The sequence below is a fragment of the Oncorhynchus mykiss genome, chromosome 5 (genome assembly GCF_057628025.1).
Source record: "Oncorhynchus mykiss isolate SJ-2025 chromosome 5, ASM5762802v1, whole genome shotgun sequence".
NCBI classification, from domain to species: domain Eukaryota; kingdom Metazoa; phylum Chordata; class Actinopteri; order Salmoniformes; family Salmonidae; genus Oncorhynchus; species Oncorhynchus mykiss.
In genome coordinates, this window is record NC_143026.1 from 19,767,298 (window position 1) to 19,791,341 (window position 24,044).

General features: G+C 43.1%; 1 protein-coding gene and 1 pseudogene across 1 annotated transcript in view; one reads left to right on the forward strand and one right to left on the reverse strand.

Annotated features, from left to right (window-relative positions):
• Positions 1-8,894, reverse strand: part of LOC110523380 (microtubule-associated protein 1B) — a 32,693-nt gene extending 23,799 nt beyond the window's left edge. Inside the window, exons 1-2 of the mRNA XM_021602041.3 lie at positions 8,166-8,894; positions 4,626-4,727 (exon numbers count right to left, since the gene is read on the reverse strand). Of these exons, the coding sequence (XP_021457716.3) occupies positions 4,626-4,727; positions 8,166-8,349 (286 nt within the window). The 5' untranslated portion in view covers positions 8,350-8,894. The remainder of the gene's footprint in view (positions 1-4,625; positions 4,728-8,165) is intronic.
• A 4,251-nt stretch (positions 8,895-13,145) lies between these two features.
• On the forward strand, positions 13,146-15,518 carry LOC149983193 (uncharacterized; annotated as a pseudogene).
• Positions 15,519-24,044: the final 8,526 nt, after the last annotated feature.

A 24,044-nucleotide genomic window follows, 5' to 3' on the forward strand; every position in this document is an offset into this window, starting at 1 on the left:
CTTTCAGCCTATTGCGGACAGTCTGAGCACTGATGGAGGGATAGTGCGTTCCTGGTGTAACTCGGGCAGTTGTTGTTGCCATCCTGTACCTGTCCCGCAGGTATGATGTTCTGATGTACTGATCCTGTGCAGGTGTTGTTACACGTGGTCTGCCAATGTGAGGACGATCAGCTGTCCGTCCTGTCTCCCTGTAGCGCTGTCTTAGGCATCTCACAGTACGGACATTGCAATTTATTGCACTGGCCACATCTGCAGTCCTCATGCCTCCTTGCAGCATGCCTAAGGCACGTTCACGCAGCTGAGCAGGGACCCTGGGCATCTTTCTTTTTGTGTTTTTCAGAGTTAGTAGAAAGGCCTCTTTAGTGTCCTATGTTTTCATAACTGTAACCTTAATTGCCTACCGTCTGTAAGCTCTTAAATCAAATCAAATGTATTTATAAAGTCCTTCTTACATCAGCTGATATCTCAAAGTGCTGTACAGAAACCCAGCCTAAAACCCCAAACAGCAAGCAATGCAGATGTGGAAGCACGGTGGCTAGAAAAAAACTCCCTAGAAAGGCCAGAACCTAGGAATAAACCTAGAGAGGAACCAGGCTGTGAGGGTGGCCAGTCCTCTTCTGGCTGTGCCGGGTGGAGATTATAACAGAACATGGCCAAGATGTTCAAATGTTCATAGATGACCAGCAGGGTAAAATAATAATAATCACAGTAGTGTCTTAGTGTCTTAACGACCGTTCCACAGGTGCATGTTCATTCATTTACGGTTCATTGAACAAGCATGGGAAACAGTGTTTATACCCTAAAGTTATTTGGATTTTTACAAATAATTTTTGAAAGACAGGGTCCTGAAAAAGGGATGTTTCTTTTTTTTCTGAGTTTATTTGAGGAATTTCAACAACAAAAATAATGAAATAGGACAAAATAAAATGAACCCATATGAGCTCATTTTTTAAGTCCTTTGATAGGCATTAAATTCAGTCGATATTAAAGAGCAGATTAGATTACACTGGCTGACTGACTAAGCAACTCCCCAGGCAGACAGAGAGAGAGAGAGAGAGAGAAAGAGAGAGATAGATGTGCCTATGCATCGAAAGTGAAAGAGGAAACCATCCCTCCCTGACAGACATAGCCAGTATTGCTGCTTATGTATCGCTGACTCTTTAAGTCTCTGTTTTCACCATATTCCACTGAATTCATCCCTCTCTTCTACACTTCATCCATCCATCCCTCTCTTTCCTTCCTCCCTCCCTCTCTCCACCACTCTATCCCTCCCTCATTCCCTCTATCTTCGCTCCTTCTTTTATTGTGAAACCCAGACCACTGGGGAGTTAATCTCTCTATCCTTACCTTCCTACCTCCATCCGTTCATACCTCCTATATATCCCTCCCTCCCTCCTTTATTCTGAAGCCCAGACCCAGGCCACTGGGGGGTTCATTCCGCTAATTACCCAGGAGTCTCCTCTGCATCTGCATCTGAGCCACGTTGCATGGCAACAACACACAAAGAAAGAGAGGGAGAGAGGGAGAGGCTGCTTGGAGGAAAGAGAGAACCGGGAAGTATGGAGGAGAGAAAATAAAAATGGGGGACAAGTAGGAGGGCAGAGTGTACCTCAGAAGAAGAATAAAAGCCAAAAGCTTTTCATCCTCAGTGCAGTGAAAGTGAAATGGTTTTAGACTCCTGTTGTGTCACTGCTTAGCAGTCGATATCATGCTTTTTGGCTAGACCCTGTAAAAAGACAGCCCACTGGTTTAGGGTTTACATCTGTATGTATCATATGTGAGGTGTATTTGTAATCTACAGTTTCTTATTATGAAATGAAAAATATTCCATTGATGTGGAGAATATTCAATGCAATCCACTGCATCTACTTAGGACACTCCCACGTAACTGACATCACAACACCATTTGCTTGACATGGGTGATCAAATCAAATTAAATATGCAAACCTCTAGGTATGTAAATATACAAACTGCTGATTCACCAGCTGTCGGTTGACAATGACACAGCCCATGGTCAGAGAGGTGAACTCATACAGGCACACACACACACACAGACACGCACACGCACACGCAGCCCATTGGCACTAATGTCTTCAAAGGGCTCAGCGTGAGTGTGCCCTCACCTCCTCAGCCAAAAGACAGACAGCCCTACATTGAGATCAACACCCCTCTCCTACACTGAGATCAACACCTCTCTCCTACACTGAGATCAACACCTCTCTCCTACACTGAGATCAACACCTCTCTCCTACACTGAGATCAACACCTCTCTCCTACACTGAGATCAACACTTCTCTCCTACACTGAGATCAACACCTCTCTCCTACCTCTCTCATACACAGAGATCAACACCTCTCTCCTACACTGAGATCAACACCTCTCTCCTACCTCTCTCATACACAGAGATCAACACCTCTCTCCTACCTCTCTCCTACACAGAGATCAACACCTCTCTCCTAACTCTCTCTTACACTGAGATCAACACCTCTCTCCTACACTGAGATCAACACCTCTCTCCTATCTCTCTCCTACACTGAGATCAACGCCTCTCTCCTCCTACACTGAGATCAACACCTCTCTCAGTGATATCTCTCTTAGGAGAGAGGCGTACTGTGGGTCGTACTGTGCAATAGAGACAATATTACATACTAATAAAAGCAATGTTCACAGTGTAATTACAATGAAATAACATGTAGGTTATTGGTACGGCATAAGGTTAAAAAAATGGGACCTCTTGTCTGTTCCCAGTCAAGGGCACCCTGCCCACCAGATGTCCTGCTAGCTATAGACTCATTAGTCCATTAGGACTACTCCTTCACTGCCCACACTATAGGGACATGGCAAAGCTCACCACTGACACTGCAGATCCAGGGATACATAATACAATCTCAGACAGCTCAGAGATCACACACTGTACACTGCTGGGGGTTACTGCACCTAGTAACTAACCACAGTACAGAGAGAGAGAGAGTTAGAGGGAGTGAGAAAGAGAGTGAGACAGAGGGAGTGAGAGCGAGAGCGAGACATAGACGAGAGAAAATGGGACAAACACCAAATTGAGACTCTGCATGCAGAATCCTGCAAAAATATCCTCCGTGTACAACGTAGAACACCAAATAATGCATGCAGAGCAGAATTAGGCCAATACCCGCTAATGATCAAAATCCAGAAATTTAAATTAAATTAAATTCTACAAGCACCTAAAAGGAAGCGATTCCCAAACCTTCCATAACAAAGTCATCACCTACAGAGAGATGAACCTGGAGAAAAGTCCCCTAAGCAAGCTGGTCCTGGGGCTCTGTTCACAAACACACCCCACAGAGACCCAGGACAGCAACACAATTAGACCCAACCAAATCATAAGAAAATAAAAAGATAATTACTTGACACATTGGAAAGAATTAACAAAAAAACAGAGCAAACTAGAATGCTATTTGGCCCTAAACAGTGAGTACACAGTGGCAGAATACCTGACCACTATGACTGACCCAAACTTAAGGAAAGCTTTGACTATGTACAGACCAAGTGAGCATATCCTTGCTATTGAGAAAGGCCGCCGTAGGCAGACCTGGCTCTCAAGTAAAGACAGGCTATGTGCACACTGCCCACAAAATGAGGTGGAAACTGAGATGCACTTCCTAACCTCCTGCCCAATGTATGACCATATTAGAGACACATATTTCCCTCAGATTACACAGATCCACAAAGAATTCGAAAACAAACCTGATTTTGATAAACTTCCATATCTACTGGGTGTAATACTGCAGCAATACTACCATCACTGCAGCAAGATTTGTGACCTTTGATTTGACCTTAGATTTGTTGCCACAGGAAAAGTTCAACCAGTGAAGAACAAACACCATTGTAAATACAACCCATATTTATGCTTATTTATTTTCCCTTTTGTACTTTAACCATTTGTACATCTTTACAACACTGTATATATATATACATAATATGACATTTGTAATGTGTTTATTCTTTTGAAACTTCTGTGAGTGTAATGTTTACGGTTACTTTGTATTGTTTATTTCACTTTTGTATATTATCTACCTCACTTGCTTTGGCAATGTTAACATGTTTCCCATGCCAATAAAGCCCCTTGAATTGAATTGAGAGAGAGGGAGAGAGAGAGAGAGAATGAGAGAGGAGTGAGAGAGAGAGAGAGAGAGAGAGAGGGAGTGAAAGAGAGGGAGTGAAAGAGAGGGAGTGAGAGAGAGGGGATGAAAGAGGGTGTGAGAGAGAGAGAGAGAGAGAGTGTGTGAATGAGAGAGGAGTGAGAGAGAGGGCGAGGGAGTGAGAGAGAGAGAGGGTGAAAGAGAGGGAGTGTGAGAGAGAGGGAGTAAAAGAGAGGGAGTGTGAGAGAGAGAAATAGAGAGAGAGAGAGAGAGTGTGTGTGAATGAGAGAGGGCAAGGGAGTGAGAGAGAGAGGGTGTGAATGAGAGAGGAGTGAAAGAGAGGGAGTGAGAGAAAGAGGGAGTGAAATAGAGGTAGTGTGAGAGAGAGAGGGGGAGGAGAGAGAGATGTTCTTTGAAATTGTAAAGACGTGATGTACAGGTGAATATCCTTTGGTAAACATGCACGATTGCATTGTAACTTCTTTACATTTTTGTGCTTGACCTTACCTCGTACATCTGCAGAGAAACGGGCTGAATGTCTGGAGACAAAGAGCTTTAGTTCCTGATCCAGGTTACAGTCAATGAGGTTGGTGTCCCATGAGCGAATCCCTGCACAGAAAACAAAACAATCAATGGAAAGAATGACATGAGTGCAGAACCCACTTCATCCATCACTAGGCTAGCCTGGCAGAGGCTGGCACACAATCAATATTCCCCATAGATTTTGCATCAAGGGCCTTAGCTTTGGTTTGTAGCTGGCAAAAGGTCCAGATTTTTTCAATTCATGAGTCTCAATGTCACCGGCATCTATTCAAAGTTGGTCTCACTCTTCCATTTCATTGGGTCTGTCCTGTAATGAACATGTACCATTTGGCATGAGAGAGGAAATCTATAATAGGAAATATCTATAAAGTGCTTTAGCTTTAGTTTGCCAGGGGCTGCGGGTGGTGCTGCTAGCCAAGGCTGAGTCATAACCTGGGTTCTGTTGTCATCTATCCTCTCTACATGACACTGTTACTTACTGTAATGAAACTGGGTGTGTTTAAACTCTGATGAACTTTATTGGAAAATAGGAACATTTCCTGTGTTGCTAAAATACAATTGCAAAGCCACACCAATGCAAGGCTACTAACTTGACCCAATTCAATTCATATAATATTACAGATAAAATCAACATACCATATATACAGTGCCTTTAGAAAGTATTCACATGTGTTACAGCCTGAATTCAAATGGATGACATTTAGATTTTTTTGTCACTAGTCTACACACAATATCAAAGTGGAATTATGTTTTACAAAAAAATATCTAAATTGTGGAGGGGGGGGGGGCAACAGACATTGAATATCCATTTGAGCATGGTGAAGTTACTAATTACACTTAGGATGGTGTATCAATTACACCCAGTCACAACAAAGATACATGTGTCGTTCCTAACTCAGTTGCCAGAGAGGAAGGAAACCGCTCAGGGATTTCACCATGAGGCCAATGGTGACTTTAAAACAGTTACAGAGTTTAATGGCTGTGATAGGAGAAAACTGAGCATGGAACAAGAGCATTGTAGTTACTCCACAATACTAACCTAAATGACGAGTGAAAAGAAGGAAGCCTGAACAGAATAAAAAGATTCCAAAACATGCATCCTGTTTGCAACAAGGCACTAAAGTTATACTGGAAAAAAATGGCAAAGCAATTAACTTCTTGTCCTGAATACAAAGTGTTATGTTTGGGGAAAATCCAATACACCAATATGGAGAGTACCACTCTCCATATTTTCAAGCATAGTGATGGCTGCATTATGTTATGATATCCTTGTATGATTAAGGACTGGGGAGCTTTTCAGGATAAATATAAAATATTAACATAATAGAGCTAAGCACAGGCAAAATCCTAGAGAAGAACCTGGTTCAGTCTGCTTTCCACCAGACACTGGGAGATTAATTCACCTTTCAGCAGGACAATTTGAAGATTTTTTAAAAGAATAACAGGCAAATGTTGCACAATCAAGGTGTGGAAAGCTCTTAGAGACTTACTCAGAAAGACTCACAGCAGTAATTGCTGCCAAAGATACTTCTACAAAGATATGACTCAGGGCTGTGAATACTTATGTAAATGAGATATTGTTATATTTCATTTTCAATACATTTTAACATTTCTAAAAACACGTTTTCACTTTGTCATAATGGGGTATTGTGTGTAGATGGGTGATAAAAAATAGTTTCTGAAGTGCCTATAAATAAAAAAGAGTCAATATAATACAAGATATTAAGAACAGTGATCCAACAGTGCAGTTAAAAAATAGTATTTAGGAAAATAATAAGGTGGAACATGATTCAACAGGAGAAACAATGCCTTCCTGGAAGATGACGAAGGATTACTGGAACTGTTGCAGTTGTGTACAATTCCTGTTTGATATTTGACTTGACATGAGGTCATGGCACTAGTAGCATCAACCCATTCAAATCACAGATATTTAATAGTAATAATAAGCTACCAAACACAATAATTATTATAACAATAATAATGTTTCAAAACAAAAGTATAGTTTTTCCTTTAAAAAAATCATTCATTCTTTGCGTAGTAGGTATATGATCATATTTGCCATAATAACAATTAGCCAATATGCCTGAAAACCTACTTTGTCCGATCTAATAAACATAACGGGTAAATTATGAAAGCTTTATTAATAGTGTGTTTATACTGTAAACAAAAAGGACAGTAGGAAAACCATAGCATGCATTTTCAAAGACATCATTCCTTTGAATTAGGCCTCAGCAGGTTTTTAATCCTTTGTTCCAACATTTTATGAAACATGGTGCCGTAATCCGCCCACACATTTTGTTCTTCCGCCCACACATTTCGTTCTTCCGCCATAGTTTCTTCTTGTCATACCAACCTCTTTCCCCAGTAGCCTGTCAATCAGAAACGCCCTTTGTGTTTGACTAGCGCTCCCTACGACTTTCCGTAGGGACCGCATTGCGGAGTGGGCCACGCCTACATGCCGGTGTCGGATGAGAGAGAGCTGGATGCGGAAACAAGAAAGCAGGGATGGGGATGGGATGGGTCCCGCTGGGGCGGGCACGGTGGGTGATTTAAGATGCAGCACCAAGAGGAGGGTTTTCACGCACGTAGCCAAAGCAACACCGTGTTCAAAATACGGTATTATTGGAGTGCCCACACCTGCCAATAAGTAGCCTACACCTTCCTTTGTTGTTCTGTAAATGGACACAGTGGAAGAAAATCTGTCTCAGTAATTGAGAATGCACTGTGTAGACGAGGCTATTTAACACCGAAAATATGTTTTTTTTATGATTTACGCATGGGTAGAAGGGACAATAGGGTTGGACCCCTTTATAACAATAGGCCTATGTATACATTTCTGACAACGAAATAACGGATGCACCACACCAAAACAAGCAGACGCTAGGTGGTCGATACCCTCTCACTGGTGCGCATCACACCCCAAGAAAAATAATATGTCTTATTGACGCACAATAAGAATGCTGAATCATTCTCGGCATCTTTACCACGTGTGGCTGATTTAAAGTAACACTGCAGAATAGTTTGTGTTTTGGAAAGGTATAGCCTGCAGTCCTTATATATAATGTGTATGGAGACAGGGAGAAGAGGTGCGGGGGAAAGGTTGTTGGGGTGTCGACGGATGCCATCTGTTTGATTTTCGCTTCCCACAGATACCACCTGGGAGGGGCAGTGCGCGCAACCAGCAATATCACATCACTTCAACAACAACAAAATCATTAAGTTTTCCATTCAGGTGGCCTATTGCTTTATAGCCTAATGCCTATGGAGGTCGATGTATCCACAATGAGATTGTGTTATACATAAAGTAAGTTCAAGGTTACAAAACATGACATCCAGACTTGGCGCATGATGTGGTTATTTTCACAATATTCCAAATAAGAATAGAAAGTCGGCTATGGTTGTATGACAAAGCATTCGACACATAAAGTGATGCTTGTGCTGTGGATAGCTTACACCACCTCAACACCGGGCAAGGCTGTAGCCTCCCTCTCTCTGTCTTCTTACCTTTTTCTATATCCGCAATGGCACACTTCAAATGATCCTCCGTGACTATTTCTCCAATAACCACAAGCAGGTAAAATTTGTTGTCGTCAAAACGGTGCGAGAGACTCGCGGACATTGGGGATGCCATAACGTTGCTCGAACTGCTTAAAGTCTCAATGTCTGCAGATTCCACAAGCGTCGCCATCCTCGCTTACACGGGGCAACACACACCCCTGTCCAGCTACGGAAATGAGAGGAAGTCACCAGACGCCGTGAAAGGAGTGGTCCTGCGTTTTATACTCCTAGACATTGTGCCATGATCAGTAACCAGGGGAGGAGAGGGCTAACAGCCGACGTCATCCGCAGCGAATCAAACTCCCCGGAAGCTGATTAGCGGGAGATTGATGAATCCCCTAAATGTTTTGGTGTAGGCCTAATTTTCTATAATCAAATTTTGTGCCCCTCTCATCTTGGTAAGTGCCATGACTATTTTATATGTTTGAAGATTTGTTAATGCTGGTGTAGGCCTATTGATATTGGCCTACCAATGTTTTAGAAAGGATACAAGTGTAATATCTTAATTGTACTATTTTCTCTCTCTTTTTATTTGTCTCTCTCCATCTCTCTCTCTTTCTCTGTGTGTGTGTGTGTGTCATGGCAGTCTTATGTAGAATCTTTTATCATCTCAGGTATGATCCATTGGTTCTGCCTCAAGTACTGTGCTTGTCTCTGTCTGCGCTGTCACTGCCCTGATACTGGCTGCTGTCACAGAACCTGTCATTCCCACAAATACCAGGATGATGAGTCGGTAAACTAAGCTCTCCTCTATCAACACCTTCTGCCCTTTACTTTCATTTCTGTGCAAGTTTACTACTGAATTGATAAGTGATATGTCACATACAGTACCCATCGAAAGTTTGGACACACCTACTCATTCAAGGGGTTTCTTTATTTTTAATATTTTCTACATTGTAGAATAATAGTGAAGACATCAAAACTATGAAATAACACATATGGAATCATGTAGTACCAAAAAAGTGTTTAACAACTCAAAATATATTTCAGATTTTAGGTTCTTGAAAGTAGCCACCCTTTGCCTTGATGACAGCTTTTCACACTCTTGGCATTCTCTCAACCAGCTTCCCACCATATGCTGAGCACTTGTTGTCTGCTTTTTCTTCACTCTGCGCATCAACTCGTCCCAAACCATCTTAATTGGGTTGAGGTTCAGTGATTGTGGAGGCCAGGTCATCTGATGCAGCACCATCACTTTCCTTCTTGGTCAAATAGCCCTTACACAGCATGGAGGTGTGTTATGGGTCATTGTCCTGTTGAAAAACAAATTATATACCCACTAAGCCCAAACCAGATGGGATGGCGTATTGCTGCAGAATGCTGTGGTAGCCATACTGGTTAAGTGTGCCTTGAATTCAAAATAAATCACTGACAGTGTCACCAGCAAAGCACCATCACACCTCCACCTCCATGCTTCACGGTGGGAACCACACATGCGGAGATCATCCTACAACCTACAAAGACACGGCGGTTAGTACCAAAAATCTCAAATTTAGACTCATTAGACCAAAGGACAAAGTTCCACTGGTCTAATGTCCATTGGTCTTGTTTCTTGGCCCATATAAGTCTCTTATTATTATTTGTGTCCTTTAGTAGTGGTTTCTTTGCAGCAATTCAACCATGAAGGCCTGATTCACGCAGTCTCCTCTGAACAGTTGATGTTGAGATGTGTGTTACTTGAACTCTGTAAAGCAGTTATTTGGGCTGCAATAGTAGGTGCAGTTAACTCTAATGAACTTATCCTCTGCAGCAGAGGTAACTCTGGGTCTTCCTTTCTTGTGGTGGTCCTCATGAGAGCCAGTTTCATTTTCATTTATTGAACGTTAATTTAACCAGGTAATACCCATTGAGGTCAAAAACCTATTTGCGAGGGCGACCTGGCAAGAAGGCAAAACTGGGAAATAGCAGCGTGTACATAAAATATGTTCATCATAGCGCTTGATGGTTTTTGCGGCTTTACTTGAAGAAACTTTCAAAGTTCTTGACATTTTCCATGACTGACCTTCATGTCTTAAAGTAACGATGGACTGTCATTTGCCATTGCTTATTTGTGCTGTTCTTGCCATAATATGGACTTTTACCAAATAGGGCTGTCTTCTGTATATACCAACCCTACCATATCACAGCACAACTGATTGTCTTAAATGCATTAAGAAGGAAAGAATTTCTACAAATGAACTTTTAACAAGGCACACTGTTAGTTGAAATGCATTCCAGGTGACTACATCATGAAGCTGGTTGAGAGAAGGCCAAGAGTGTACAAAGCTGTCATCAAGACAAAGGGTGGCTACTTTGAAGACTCTCAAATATAAAATATATTTTGATTTGTTTAACACTTTTTGGTTACTACATATGTTATTTCATCGCTTTGATGACTTCACTTCACATTCTACAATGTAGAAAATTGTACAAATAAAGAAAAACCCTTGAATGAGTACAGTAGGTGTGTCCAAACTTTTGACTGGTACTGTATATATATACACACAGATAATAACATGGCTACACTAGTGTTCCCTTAATGTAATTATCCAGCTTCCCTCATACATCACAATAAACAGATATGTTCTTCTTTATTAGGACAGAAACCAGTTTGTTGATTTTGTCACGGAAAACAAAAAGCTTATAATATAATTAATATATAATTAAAATAATATTGAAACGGCAAGGACATGAAAGCCAGACAGCTTTTGGGAATGAAAAGAGACTAGGGCCTAGATTCAATCAGATTGAGCTTTAACCAGCGTTGGTTGTGTTTTGGCGGTGTTGGGTGTGTATGAATTGCCTATCGTGAGCTGCTGCTCCTGTGAGTCACAAACCACTACGTTCTTTGTTATCCCTACCATGTTAGAAGCTCAAAACAGCACTAGAAAGACTAGGCTCTATTCATGTTTGAAATAATGACTCTCAAATATCAAACCATTGATGTTCGGCTAATGCATGTGTTGCACATGGGGATGTGTAAAACGTACTCCTCACCCTGAAGTGTCCCCACTTGCGCCAGCGACTAGCTAGCCTTTTGCAAGGCGCCGACTGTTAAGACGCTTCAGGAGGGTGGTCACATGTGCTAGCAAAGCAGAGGTCCTGAGTTTGAGCCTCAGTGTGAGCCGAATCAGGAGGAAGTGGTACTCACTAAGCATGCAGCGTGACGTTCTTTACAGTGGTTGCCGTTACCCGGATCTACAGTTGCGCTGGGGTGAGGGGTGAATGCAGCACATGGAGATGTATGAAAAGTACTCCTCAGCTTTGAGTATGCAGTAGTCTGTCACTGTCAGTCTCCTTCCCCCATAGTCTCCTGGTCTCCCAGAGACAGACAGGAGGAGAAGGGATGGAGATTGGCAGTGTGTGTGTGTGTGTGTGTGTGTGTGTGTGTGTGTGTGTGTGTGTGTGTGTGTGTGTGTGTGTGTGAGAGAGAGAGAGAGAGAGTGTGTTGAGATTGGAGGTGGGTGGTGGGTGGGTGGCAGGCCAGGACTTTAATAAGTAAACTGTAGTCTTAAGACAAGGGCCTGGGAGGGAGCAAGTCAATTGTTCTGCTGTAATTCAGAAAGATAGTTGGCTGCCCATGGGAAAAAAATCCCATGATGAGTTGGGAAGCGTCCATCATATACTATAGGTAAGCATACCTTTATCAGTGAATCAAAGGACAGATCTTTGGGGAATTCCTTGTCTCGCTGCACCCCCTTATTGCCTCAGTTACACAGGGAGAGTGCTGTGCACTGCAGAAGTAGGATCTATGCAGAGCAGCATGCATGCATCTTCCAGTACCTTACCTTCCTGTGTGCTGTACATTTCTCCAGTGTCTACTGTACTTTGAATGACATATCTGACATTAGAGTGGTCGTTTCCATGGTTTGTTGGCGGGATGGCGGCCATCTGCCCTGTGTCAGCATGGGGTCAGAGATTAAGACTTCATCTCGCACTGCAGGACCATTAGAGAGAGAGGAGGGTTTGTGGGTAGTAGTGTTCTCGGAGCTATCTCTAAAGTGCTGATGTTCAGTGATGGAAAAGAGAGAAGAACTGAACAGTATCCCGCTGTGATTAATGTTGAGTAGGATATGAGTCTGTTACATAAGGTTCAGGCAAGACACAGTAGGCCAGTAAGTATACTCATGTAAGATAGTCTACTATACAGTATATACAATATTCACATAGATTGCATTTGGATTACTGATACAATGTTATTTGGGTTGTTAATTGGATCGGTTCTGACATTTCTAGATTTTCTATTATTATTTGTGTACTTGTTTGAGCTGTATTGTATGCGCCAAAATTAAATTAATTTATACTAAGATCCTCAAGTGGATCTTCCAGAAAGACAATAACCCCAAGCACACATCAAAATCCACAAATAATTTGGTTAATTGGCAGCAAAAACAACATTATGCAATGACCATCTCAGTCTCCGGACTTTCACCTAATTTAAAACCTGTGGTTTGAATCGAAGAGGGCAGTCCATAAGTGCAGAAAAGGATATCAAGGATCTGGAAAGATTATGTATGGAGGAATGGTCTAATGCTTTGAACACACCGACTCCGTCATTGCGTTTTGATACACCAGAAGTACATTCATTTCCAATGGAACGCTGCGTTTGCCTTGCAGCATTGCGTTGCAGGGGCAGTTGCAGTGTGTTCTGTGTGGTGCATACGTTGGATTTATCGAATGTATGCATCAAATTGTATGCGTAAACTTGACAGAAAGGAGCAAAATGTGAATGTTGAATTTTTGCTGCACACATATCCAGTAAAAAAATGTGGGACAACATAATAAAAACAGTTTGACTGGAGAATTTCTTTACGTTTTTATTCATTTATTTGCCAAGTATATTATTTATTCGATGACATCCACAAATTAATTGTAAGAGCCTATGATATAATTTCCCTAAAAAATGCAGAGCCGAAATGCAATAATAAATAGTCAAGATAGCAGAGTATGAGACCAACGTTGAGGAAGGTGGTCTTCATCGTGCTGTTGGACTGGGACCAGCCCCACCGAGAGCGCAGGTCTGTGTGGGTCCAGAGATGGTTAAAGTCCTGAAAGCAGGCAGGGGAGTTCCACCGTCTAATTCAAGAGCTTCGACTGTGTGGAGAGGAATTCCGAAGTTACTTTCGTCTGGACCTAAAAGCGAGTTCGATCACCTGCAACAAATGGTTGGAGCCAGGATCGCCCGGATGGATACCAACTACCGGGAGTCCATCAGCCCAGTTGAACACCTGGCGATTTGTCTCTGGTAAGCTAAATTCTAGTTAATTTTTAAAGCCTTTGATTCCATAATTGATTGATATTTGATACATTGTTTTTATGTGCAACCTAGCTATCTAAAGGGCTCTCTAGTTAATAGTCCTTAATTGACATCAGATGTACTTTTGCAGCATGTTAAAGTTGGTTTATAATCCTTTTTTAATTATGCAATGTTACCAAATGAAAAGAAAGTTGAGGTGCATTCATCCCTGATGAAGGTAGGCTAGTCTTCTCCAGGACCCATTGTTGTTCAATATAGTTACAGTCATTCATTACATTCTTATTGGACTCACATACACTCTTAGTGAAAAAGGTTCCATCATTCTGCTTTCCCCATAGGAAAACCCTTTTTGGTTCCAGGTATAACCCTTTGTGGAAAAGGTTATACATGGAACCCAATAGTGTTCTACTTGGAACCAAAAGGGTTCTACCTGGAACAAAAAAGGGTACAACCTGGAACCAAAAAATGGTTCTTCAAAGGGTTCTCCTATGGGGATAGCCAGAGAACCCTTTTAAGTAGATAGTACCATTGTCACGGTCTTCCTCCTCTTCATCTGAAGAGGAGAGGCGAGAAGGATCAGAGGACCAAAATGCGGCGTGGTATGTGCTCATAGTGAATTTTAATCAAGAAAACACTGAACACTGCAACACTATACAAAAACAATAAACCAATGACGACCGCGAAGCTACAAATGAGACCTGTGCTGACACAAGCCACTAACATAGACAATCACCCACAAACAAACAGTGCAACCCAGGCTACCTAAGTATGATTCTCAATCAGAGACAACTAATGACACCTGCCTCTGATTGAGAACCATACTAGGCCGAAACATAGAAATCCCAAATCATAGAAAATCAAACATAGACTGCCCACCCAACTCACGCCCTGACCATACTAAATAAATACAAAACAAAGGAAATAAAGGTCAGAACGTGACAACCATTCTTTCTAAGAGTAGAGTTGGCCTGGACTACAGTTTATTGATATAATCATAGACTGAATTGTACTGTTTCAAGGCATTGTTAATGATGGTTGATGACTATTACAATATAATTAGTAGAGCACAATAAACAGTAATGTGGTAGCTATATGAGTACATATAATATGTGGGTGGAATTCAAGTTACACACAATATTGATAATTATTTTGATTTATATTTCAGATTCTTGGCGACAGGGGACTCCTACAGGACCATCGGATTCAGCTTCCGAGTTAGATGGTCCACGGTGGCAGGCATTGTCCCCTCTGTGGAACAAGCCATTTGGGACTGTCTGGTTGTTGAATACATTCCTGTCCCCAAGGAGGAAGACTGGAGGGCCATCGCTGCCGAGTTCCTGGAGAGGTGGAATTTCTCCAACTGTCTTGGCTCCATTGACGGGAAACATGTAGTAATCCAGGCTCCACCGTGCTCAGGTTCGCAATTCTACAACTACAAGCGTACATATTCAGTTGTACTCTTGGCGTGATGCCATCTACTGTTTCCGTGTTGTCGATGTTGGTGCTTACCGCAAGGGAAGTGATGGTGGGACCCCCCCCGGGACTCTGCCTTCGGCCAGGCACTTCAGGATGGCACCCTAGAGATTCCACCACCTGCATCGCTCCCTGGGGCTGAAGACCTGGGACCTGTTCCTCACGTCTTCGTCGGCGACCAGGCCTTCCCTTTGAGACCCAACCTCATGAGGCCCTACGCTGGACGCCAGCTGCCATTGCCAAAGCCTGTAAGGATTTTTAACAAACGACTGTCCAGGGCAAGGTTAGTTGTTGAATGCACCTTTGGGATTCTGGCAGCCCGGTGGAGAATGTATCGGAGAGTGCTTGGTCTCAGCCCCTCAAATGTCGATGCCTGCGTGAAGGCCACATGTGTTCTCCACAACTACCTGCAGAGGTCATTCCAGGAGCCACTCCAGATGGAGATGGGCACGCGAAATGGTCACCTACCTGATGTCACCAGGGCAGGTGCCAACCACGCCCCCAGACAGGCACTCCAGGTGAGGGAGAAGCTGACCACCTACTTCTCATTGCCAGCAGGTGAAGTCCCATGGCCACATGCCGTGGAGTGAAACAGCTCTTTTAAGAGCCCCCTAAAAACAAAGGTTATTTTAAGAACCATCCACCGTTGTCAATAAAATTGCATTTTTTCCCCCATATTACTTTATGTATCATTGTCTCTCTTCATTTGGAAGTTATATTTAAGTGAAATTTGGGAGTAAAGACCACACCTTAACCCCTTCCCTCTCCCATTAACGTCAGTATTATACACACCTGGCATGGTACATCAGGTGAGCGGGAGTGTCACGTTCTGACCTTTATTTCCGTTGTTTTGTCATTATTTAGTATGGTCAGGGCGTGTCAGACGCAGGTGTCATTAGTTGTCTCTGATTGAGAATCATACTTAGGTAGCCTGGGTTTCACTGTTTGTTTGTGGGTGTTTGTTTCCGTGTCTGTGTTTTTCACCACACGGTACTGTTTTGGGTTTAGAGTCTCCCGTCTGTCCGGAGCGGCTAGAGTCTCCCGTCTGTCCGGAGTGGCTAGAGTCTCCCGTCTGTCCGGAGCGGCTAGAGTCTCCCGTCTGTCCGGAGCGGCTAGAGTCTCCCGTCTGTCCGGAGCGACTAGAGTCTCCCGTCTGTCCTGAGCGGCTAGAGTCTCCCGTCTGTCCTGAGCGGCTAGAGTCTCCCGTCTGTCCTGAGCGGCTAGAGTCTCCCGTCTGTCCGGAGCGGCTAGAGTCTCCCGTCTGTCCGGAGCGGATAGAGTCTCCCGTCTGTCCGGAGCGGCTAGAGTCTCCCGTCTGTCCGGAGCGGCTAGAGTCTCCCGTCTGTCCAGAGCCGCCAGTCAGCATGGAGCCGCCAGAGCCGCCAGTCAGCATGGAGCCGCCAGAGCCGTCAGTCAGCCAGGATCTGCCAGAGCCGCCATTCAGCCAGGATCTGCCAGAGCCGCCAGTCAGCCAGGATCTGCCGGAGCCGCCAGTCAGCCAGGATCTGCCGGAGCCGCCAGTCAGCCAGGATCTGCCAGAGCCGTCAGTCAGCCAGGATCTGCCCCTCAGTCCCGAGCTGCCTCTCAGGCCGGAGCTGCCCCTCAGTCCAGTGGGGCCATTTAGAAGGGTCGCTGTGTTTAGGAGGCCACGGAGGCGGACAATGAGGTGGAGAAAGACCGACGCCCACCCAGACCCTCCCCTATAGGTTAAGGTTTTGCGGCCAGAGTCCGCACCTTTGGGGGAGGGGGGGCGGGGTACTGTCACGTTCTGACCTTTTTCCGTTGTTTTGTCATTATTTAGTATGGTCAGGGCGTGAGTTGGGGTGGGCAGTCTATGTTTGTTTTTCTATGATTTGGGGATTTCTATGTTTCGGCCTAGTATGGTTCTCAATCAGAGGCAGGTGTCATTAGTTGTCTCTGATTGAGAATCATACTTAGGTAGCCTGGGTTTCACTGTTTGTTTGTTTCCGTGTCTGTGTTTTTCACCACACGGTATTGTTTTGGGTTTCGTTCGTTCCATGTTTATTGTTTTTGTATTCAGTTGTGTTCATGTTAAGTATTTCTTATTAAAAGAACCATGGACACTTACCATGCTGCATATTGGTCCTCCGATCCTTCTCGACTCTCCTCTTCAGGCGAAGAGGAGGAAATCCCTTACAGGGAGCACTAATTAAGGTTATATGACATACAGTTAGTATGATAACAAAGGGAAAGGGTAACCTAGGTAACCTAGGGTCCATACAAATAGTACAGTTTACCACCATGTTCACTGGCCTGACAAAATACAGGTGGGAAAAAAACTAATTAGGAAGAGAATGTGTTTTTACTTTCATCTTGTCTTAGTCTGCAAAGGTGTAGGGAAGAAATAAACAGATTATGTCTAAATTATATTAATAATATTATATAATATTAATAAACATATTATATTATATATATTATATATTAATAAACAAATGAAACAACTGACTATGAAAACAGTATAATTTAATAAGTATTCAAGTACCGGAAAGAACATGACAGGTATGTTGTTTAAAATTAAAAAATACAACTATTGAAAGAGGTGTGTGTGCGTGTAAAAAATAAATGAATAAATGAATGTGTAGCCTGTAATCTGTAAGAGAACAACAAGCCTAGACGTAGTAGGGGAATTTCAGACATGGCCATAAAGAGAGAGAGGGCAGGGCACTGGAGATCTGAGGGACAGAGAGGAGTGGAGGAGAGGTGTGTGTGTCTCTGTCTCTGAAAAAAGAAGATCATGTGTAGACAAAACACAGCTAAACAAACAAATGGCCCCTGGACGTCACGGACCAGTCGATGGAACATAACTTCACAAAAAGTTTCAACATCCTGGTTTTCAAGTGGTTTTAAATGAATGAAATATATACACCTTTAGTCTTGTAAGAGACCAACAAGAGCATCTGTGAATTCTCCGGTGTATGAGTTTCAATTATGTCAATTCAGAAATCTAGGTAACACTAATAATGAATGCTATCCTAAGACTTTATAAACAAATTACTTTATGAATTGACTGAATTTAAAGGGATCTGACGTGTGTGAAAAGAAAGGGACAATGGTACAATGAGGGAGGTCAAAACAACAACCAGACAACTCCTCTCCTCTTCCTGTCCTTCCTGTGAGCTGGTCGGCTAAAACTTATGACACTACCTGTGATACGGAGAGAAAAAAAACGTACCATTGAACTCGGCTTCGAAAAGCAGCTGATACATTTTAACCTTGACTGCTGCTTTTCTTTGAGGCAGCCTCTTCAGTGTTGGCACCAGGCTCATGGCAAAGAGGGTCTCTTCATCATACTTCCTGTGTGCATCAGGTTGGGCTGCATCCCTCTTGACGGCTTGGAGGAGCCTCTGTTGAAATTAATTGAGTGGATCTGGGGGCTGGTACCTCCGATGACGCCTGGTGTGACGTTGTTCCTCTTCGTTTCTCTCTCTGTTTCTCTCCTCGTTTGTCTCCACGGCCACATCCTGTTCAATGAAGTCCTCAATGGTCACTTCCGTGAGGTTCATAATTATCTCAGGTGGTCTCAGATTCAGAGTTGCTTCCTCCATTTCATCATCTTCCATGGCTGCACCGGTGGTGGTCATACTTGTGGATGATGTAGACGTTGTAGAGGGTTTCACTGCACCGGTGGTGGTCATACTTGTGGATGATGTAGACTTTGTAGAGGGTCTCGCTGCACCGTTGGTGGTCATACTTGTGGATGATGTAGACTTTGTAGAGGGTCTCGCTGCACCGGTGGTGGTCATACTTGTGGATGATGTAGACGTTGTAGAGGGTTTCACTGCACCGGTGGTGGTCATACTTGTGGATGATGTAGACTTTGTAGAGGGTCTCGCTGCACCGTTGGTGGTCATACTTGTGGATGATGTAGACTTTGTAGAGGGTCTCGCTGCACCGTTGGTGGTCATACTTGTGGATGATGTAGACGTTGTAGAGGGTTTCACTGCACCGGTGGTGGTCATACTTGTGGATGATGTAGACTTTGTAGAGGGTTTCACTACATCGGTGGTGGTCATACTTGTGGATGATGTAGACTTTGTAGAGGGTCTCGCTGCACCGGTGGTGGTCATACTTGTGGATGATGTAGACTTTGTAGAGGGTTTCACTGCATCGGTGGTGGTCATACTTGTGGATGATGTAGACTTTGTAGAGGGTTTCACTGCATCGGTGGTGGTCATACTTGTGGATGATGTAGACTTTGTAGAGGGTCTCGCTGCACCGGTGGTGGTCATACTTGTGGATGATGTAGACTTTGTAGAGGGTCTCGCTGCACCGGTGGTGGTCATACTTGTGGATGATGTAGACTTTGTAGAGGGTCTCGCTGCACCGGTGGTGGTCATACTTGTGGATGATGTAGACTTTGTAGAGGGTCTCGATGCACCGGTGGTGGTCATACTTGTGGATGATGTAGACTTTGTAGAGGGTCTCGCTGCACCGGTGGTGGTCATACTTGTGGATGATGTAGACTTTGTAGAGGGTCTCGATGCACCGGTGGTGGTCATACTTGTGGATGATGTAGACTTTGTAGAGGGTCTCGCTGCACCGGTGGTGGTCATACTTGTGGATGATGTAGACTTTGTAGAGCACATATGTCAGAGTCAAGGCCCGCGGGCCACATCCGGCCCGCAAGAAGGTTTTTTACGGCCCCTGGGATGATCTTGATTTATTATTAGAACCGGCCCGCAGCAAGCCGGCAGCCCGCAGATCTTTTACACGCACCAATACTACATTTCCCACAATGCAAAGGTGACGCACCGAGCAGTAGGCTGCTTCATTTCAATATTTATTGGCACAGCAGTCGTCAGCATCACAGTAAAATTAACTTTCAGATACCCATCAAAAATGGCAAAACGGAAGGTGGATACTGAGAACCGGGGGTTTCAAACAAGGTGGGAGTCGGAGTATATGTTCACGAAGGTAGCTGGAAAACCTGTGTGTCTTCTGTGTGGAGAAAGTGTGGCGGTACTGAAAGAGTATAATCTGAGACGACATTATGAAACGAAACACGCGGACAAAAACAAGAATATGGACATGGAACAAAGGCTACAAAAGGCCAGTTTTATTTTGGCAGAAGAGATCGCTAAATCAGCCCGGCCATTTACGGAGGGGGATTTCATCAAAAACTGCATGATTAAAGTTTGTGACGAAGTTTGCCCAGAAAAAAGGCAACTCTTTTTAAATGTGAGTCTGAGCAGAAACACCATTGCCGAGAGAGTAGACCAGTTGTCCATCAATCTAAAAGAGCAGCTTGTGAAAAAGGGAAAAGATTTTATTGCATATTCCTTGGCTGTGGATGAGAGCACCGACATTTCTGACATTGCCCAGTTGTCAATTTTCATCCGCGGAGTGGACTCCAACCTAAGCGTGACAGAGGAGTTTTTGGCTTTACGTCCTATGCATGGCACAACTACGGGGCATGATTTGTATGAAGAGGTGTCAAGATGTGTAAATGAGATGGAGCTGCCTTGGGAAAAACTCGTGGGTTTGACAACCGACGGAGCACCTGCGATGTGTGGACACAGGAGCGGACTGGTGGCGAAGATACGGGAAAAGATGCAAGAGGAAAACGCGACAGGTGAGCTGACAGCTTATCATTGTATCATACACCAGGAAGCGTTGTGCGGTAAAGCCTTGAAAATGGAGCATGTAATGAGCATCATCACGCGCACAGTTAACTTTATCAGAGCCAAAGGTTTGAATCACCGCCAGTTCAAGGCATTTCTGACGGAGTTAGAAACGGAGCATGGTGATTTGCCTTATCACACAGAGGTGCGATGGCTAAGCCAGGGAAAGGTGCTTCAAAGATGTTTCGAGCTTCGTGAGGAGATTTGTCTGTTCTTGGACAGCAAAGGGAAAGACACAACACAACTCCGAGACGAAATGTTTCTGTGTGAAATGGCTTTTCTGTGTGACATTACGAGTCATCTGAATGCAATAAACTTGCAGCTGCAGGGTCGGGATCGTGTCATCTCTGATATGTACAGTACAGTGAAGGCATTTAAAACCAAACTGACTCTGTGGGAGACGCAGATGCGGAAAGAAAATTTGAGCCACTTTCCCAGCTGCCAGACCATGAAAGAGAAGCTCTCTACCAGTGCGTTCCCGAGCACACAGTTGGCTGATAAAATAGGTATGCTTGCCGCTGACTTTCGACGCCGATTTGCTGACTTTGAAGCACAAAAAAGCAGGTTGGAACTGCTCGGTAACCCATTTGCTGTTGACGTGGAAAGCTCACCACCAAACCTCCAAATGGAGTTGATTGACCTCCAATGCAATGATGCACTGAGGGCAAAATATGCGGCAGTGGGTGCTGCGGAGTTCGCCCGTTTCCTCCCCGGCACAATGCCCCAGCTGCGCATCCAGGCTGCTCAAACGTTGTCTATGTTTGGCAGCACATACCTGTGTGAACAACTGTTTTCTTTGATGAACCTGAACAAAACATCACACAGAAGTCGACTTACTGCTGAACACCTCCACTCAATTCTGAGGATTTCTTCAGCTCAGAGCCTTACCCCGAACATTGATGAACTTGTGGAAAAGATGGGACACCACCAAGTATCACCCTCAACCTCAAACAAGTGAACATTACTGTGCAATCACATATTTAGAGTTTTTACTCAGTTCAAGTTTAAAAGTTAAAATTTAATATTTGTTTTCACTGCATGTTACTTCTCCTTAAACAAAGTGTTGTTTTTGATTAATAGATTTTTGCACTTTATTTTTTTGTATTTCAATCCAATTATATTTTAAAAATATTTCAGTTGAGTGGATGATAGAAAATTGCTATTATTGTTTTTTCTTTGAAGTAAATTTAGCCCACTTTTGCTAAAATAGAAAATATAGTCTACTGATGGTGCCTTGAATACCGGTTTCTTTCATTTAATGTTCATGTTATGGGGATATTTATATAAAGGAAATTTGTCTTTTGTGTCTGTTGAAAATTAAAGATTACTGACAGAGCCATAAGAAAATATTGCTTTATTTATCTGATCATATTGTAATATATTTGTTAGGTTTTCAGTAGGTTCAATTAGGTTCACTAGACTATATGCGTCATTTAAAATTTTTTCAATGAACATTCGAACAGTCCGGCCCTCGTCTTGTAGCTGATTTTTTTATTTGGCCCTCCGTCCATTTGACTTTGACACCCCTGTTGTAGAGGGTCTCGATGCAACGGTGGAGGCGATGGTCACACTTGTAGATGAAGTTAAGGGTCTTGATGCACCAGTGGCGACAACACTTGTGGATGAAGTAGTAGAGGGTCTGGCTGTAAAATTGCCACTCGTTGTCCTAGGCACAATAAATGGATCCAGAAAAGGAAGAATGTGGCAGAAGCTCCAAGGCTGCTGGCCTGAAGCTGCTGACCCAGACCTCTTATCTTTCTCTGCCCTTTTCTCTCTCTGACACCTGTCCCTGAGTCCTCTCCACTTCCTCCTACAGTCTTCTTCTACATAGACATGAACATGATAAGCCAAACCATTACCTAGCATAACTATAGTTATTAGATAGCTATCATGGACATGTCACCTACTGTACACATAGACACACACACATTATCTGACCAAATTATCAAGGGGTACAGTAGTATCTACCATTTATATTTACATGACATACACACTCACGCTCTTTCAAACATGATTATTTGGGAAAGTTATCAGGGGTATTAACTAACATCACTTATACTGTATGACTATTTCACTCACACACTCACTCACTCACTCACACACACACACTCACACACACACACACACACACACACACACACACACACACACACACACACACACACACACACACACACACACACACACACACACACACACACACACACACACACACACACACACACACACACACACACACACCTCATTGTCTAGGTCAGCTAACTAGCCACATCTAGCACAAGCTCACTACTAAACTGAACTGACAATCCTACTATTGTGGACACTTGTCTCCAAGCAGCATTTTTTGTGTTTATATCCCTGTAGCTGTCAGCAGTTGTGTCAAAAAGACACGGTTTTGAGGATACTGAGAAAATGATTCTCTTCATGTGTCCAACCGCATGCGACCATCTGCAAAAGATACCTGCATCAGTATAGTTGCCCAGCTGTGCAAAATATTATGCAGCAGTGATGCAATGACGTAGTCGGTGTGTTCGAAGCATTTATGCAAGTCAACAATTCTTAATCTTCTGAGATCTCTTTTGTTCGAGGCATGGTTCACATCAGGCAGTGCTTCTTGTGAATAGCAAACTCACATTTTGAGAGTGTTTTTTATAGAGCAAGACAGCTTTAACCAACATCTTTAATCTCGTCTCATTGATTGGACTCCAGGTTAGCTAACTCCTGACTCCAGTTGGCTTTTGGAGAAGCCATTAGCCTAGGGGTTCACATACTTTTTCCAACCTACTCTGTGACTGTTTAAATGATGTATTCAATATAGATAAGAAAAATACAATAATTTGTGTGTTATTAGTTTAAGTATACTATGTTTGTCTATTGTTGTGACTTACATGAAGATCAGATCAAATTTGATGACCAATTTATGCAGATATCCAGGTAATTCCAGGGTTCACATACTTGTTCTTGCCACTGTAGCTCACATAGCACAAGGACTGTGCAGTGTAGAGGAGTAGATATACAGTGGGGTCTGAAATGATTCACACCCTTGATAAAGATGAGCAAAAAATACTGTATAAAATAAATCATTATATTGTACGCTCCAAAAAAGTATATCATTTTATACTATATATTTTTTTTCCACCTTCATTTAACCAGGTTGTCTAGTTGAGAATACGTTTTCATTTACAACTGCGACCTGGCCAAGAATAAAGCAAAGCAGTTTGACACATACAACAACACAGAGTTACAATTGTTAATACAATTGCTTAGAGAAAGTAATTTTGTTTATCAAGTTAAGACAAATTCTCAAAAAGGTAGGGGTCAAAGTTCTCAATGCCTTTCAATACATCACCTTGCAAGGATAACCGCACTGAGCCTTTTTCTCTTAATGTTTTATGAGATTGGAGAACACATTGGAAAGGGTCTTACGCCTGGAAAGGGTTACAAAGTATCTCTACAAATGATCTATAAATGGAG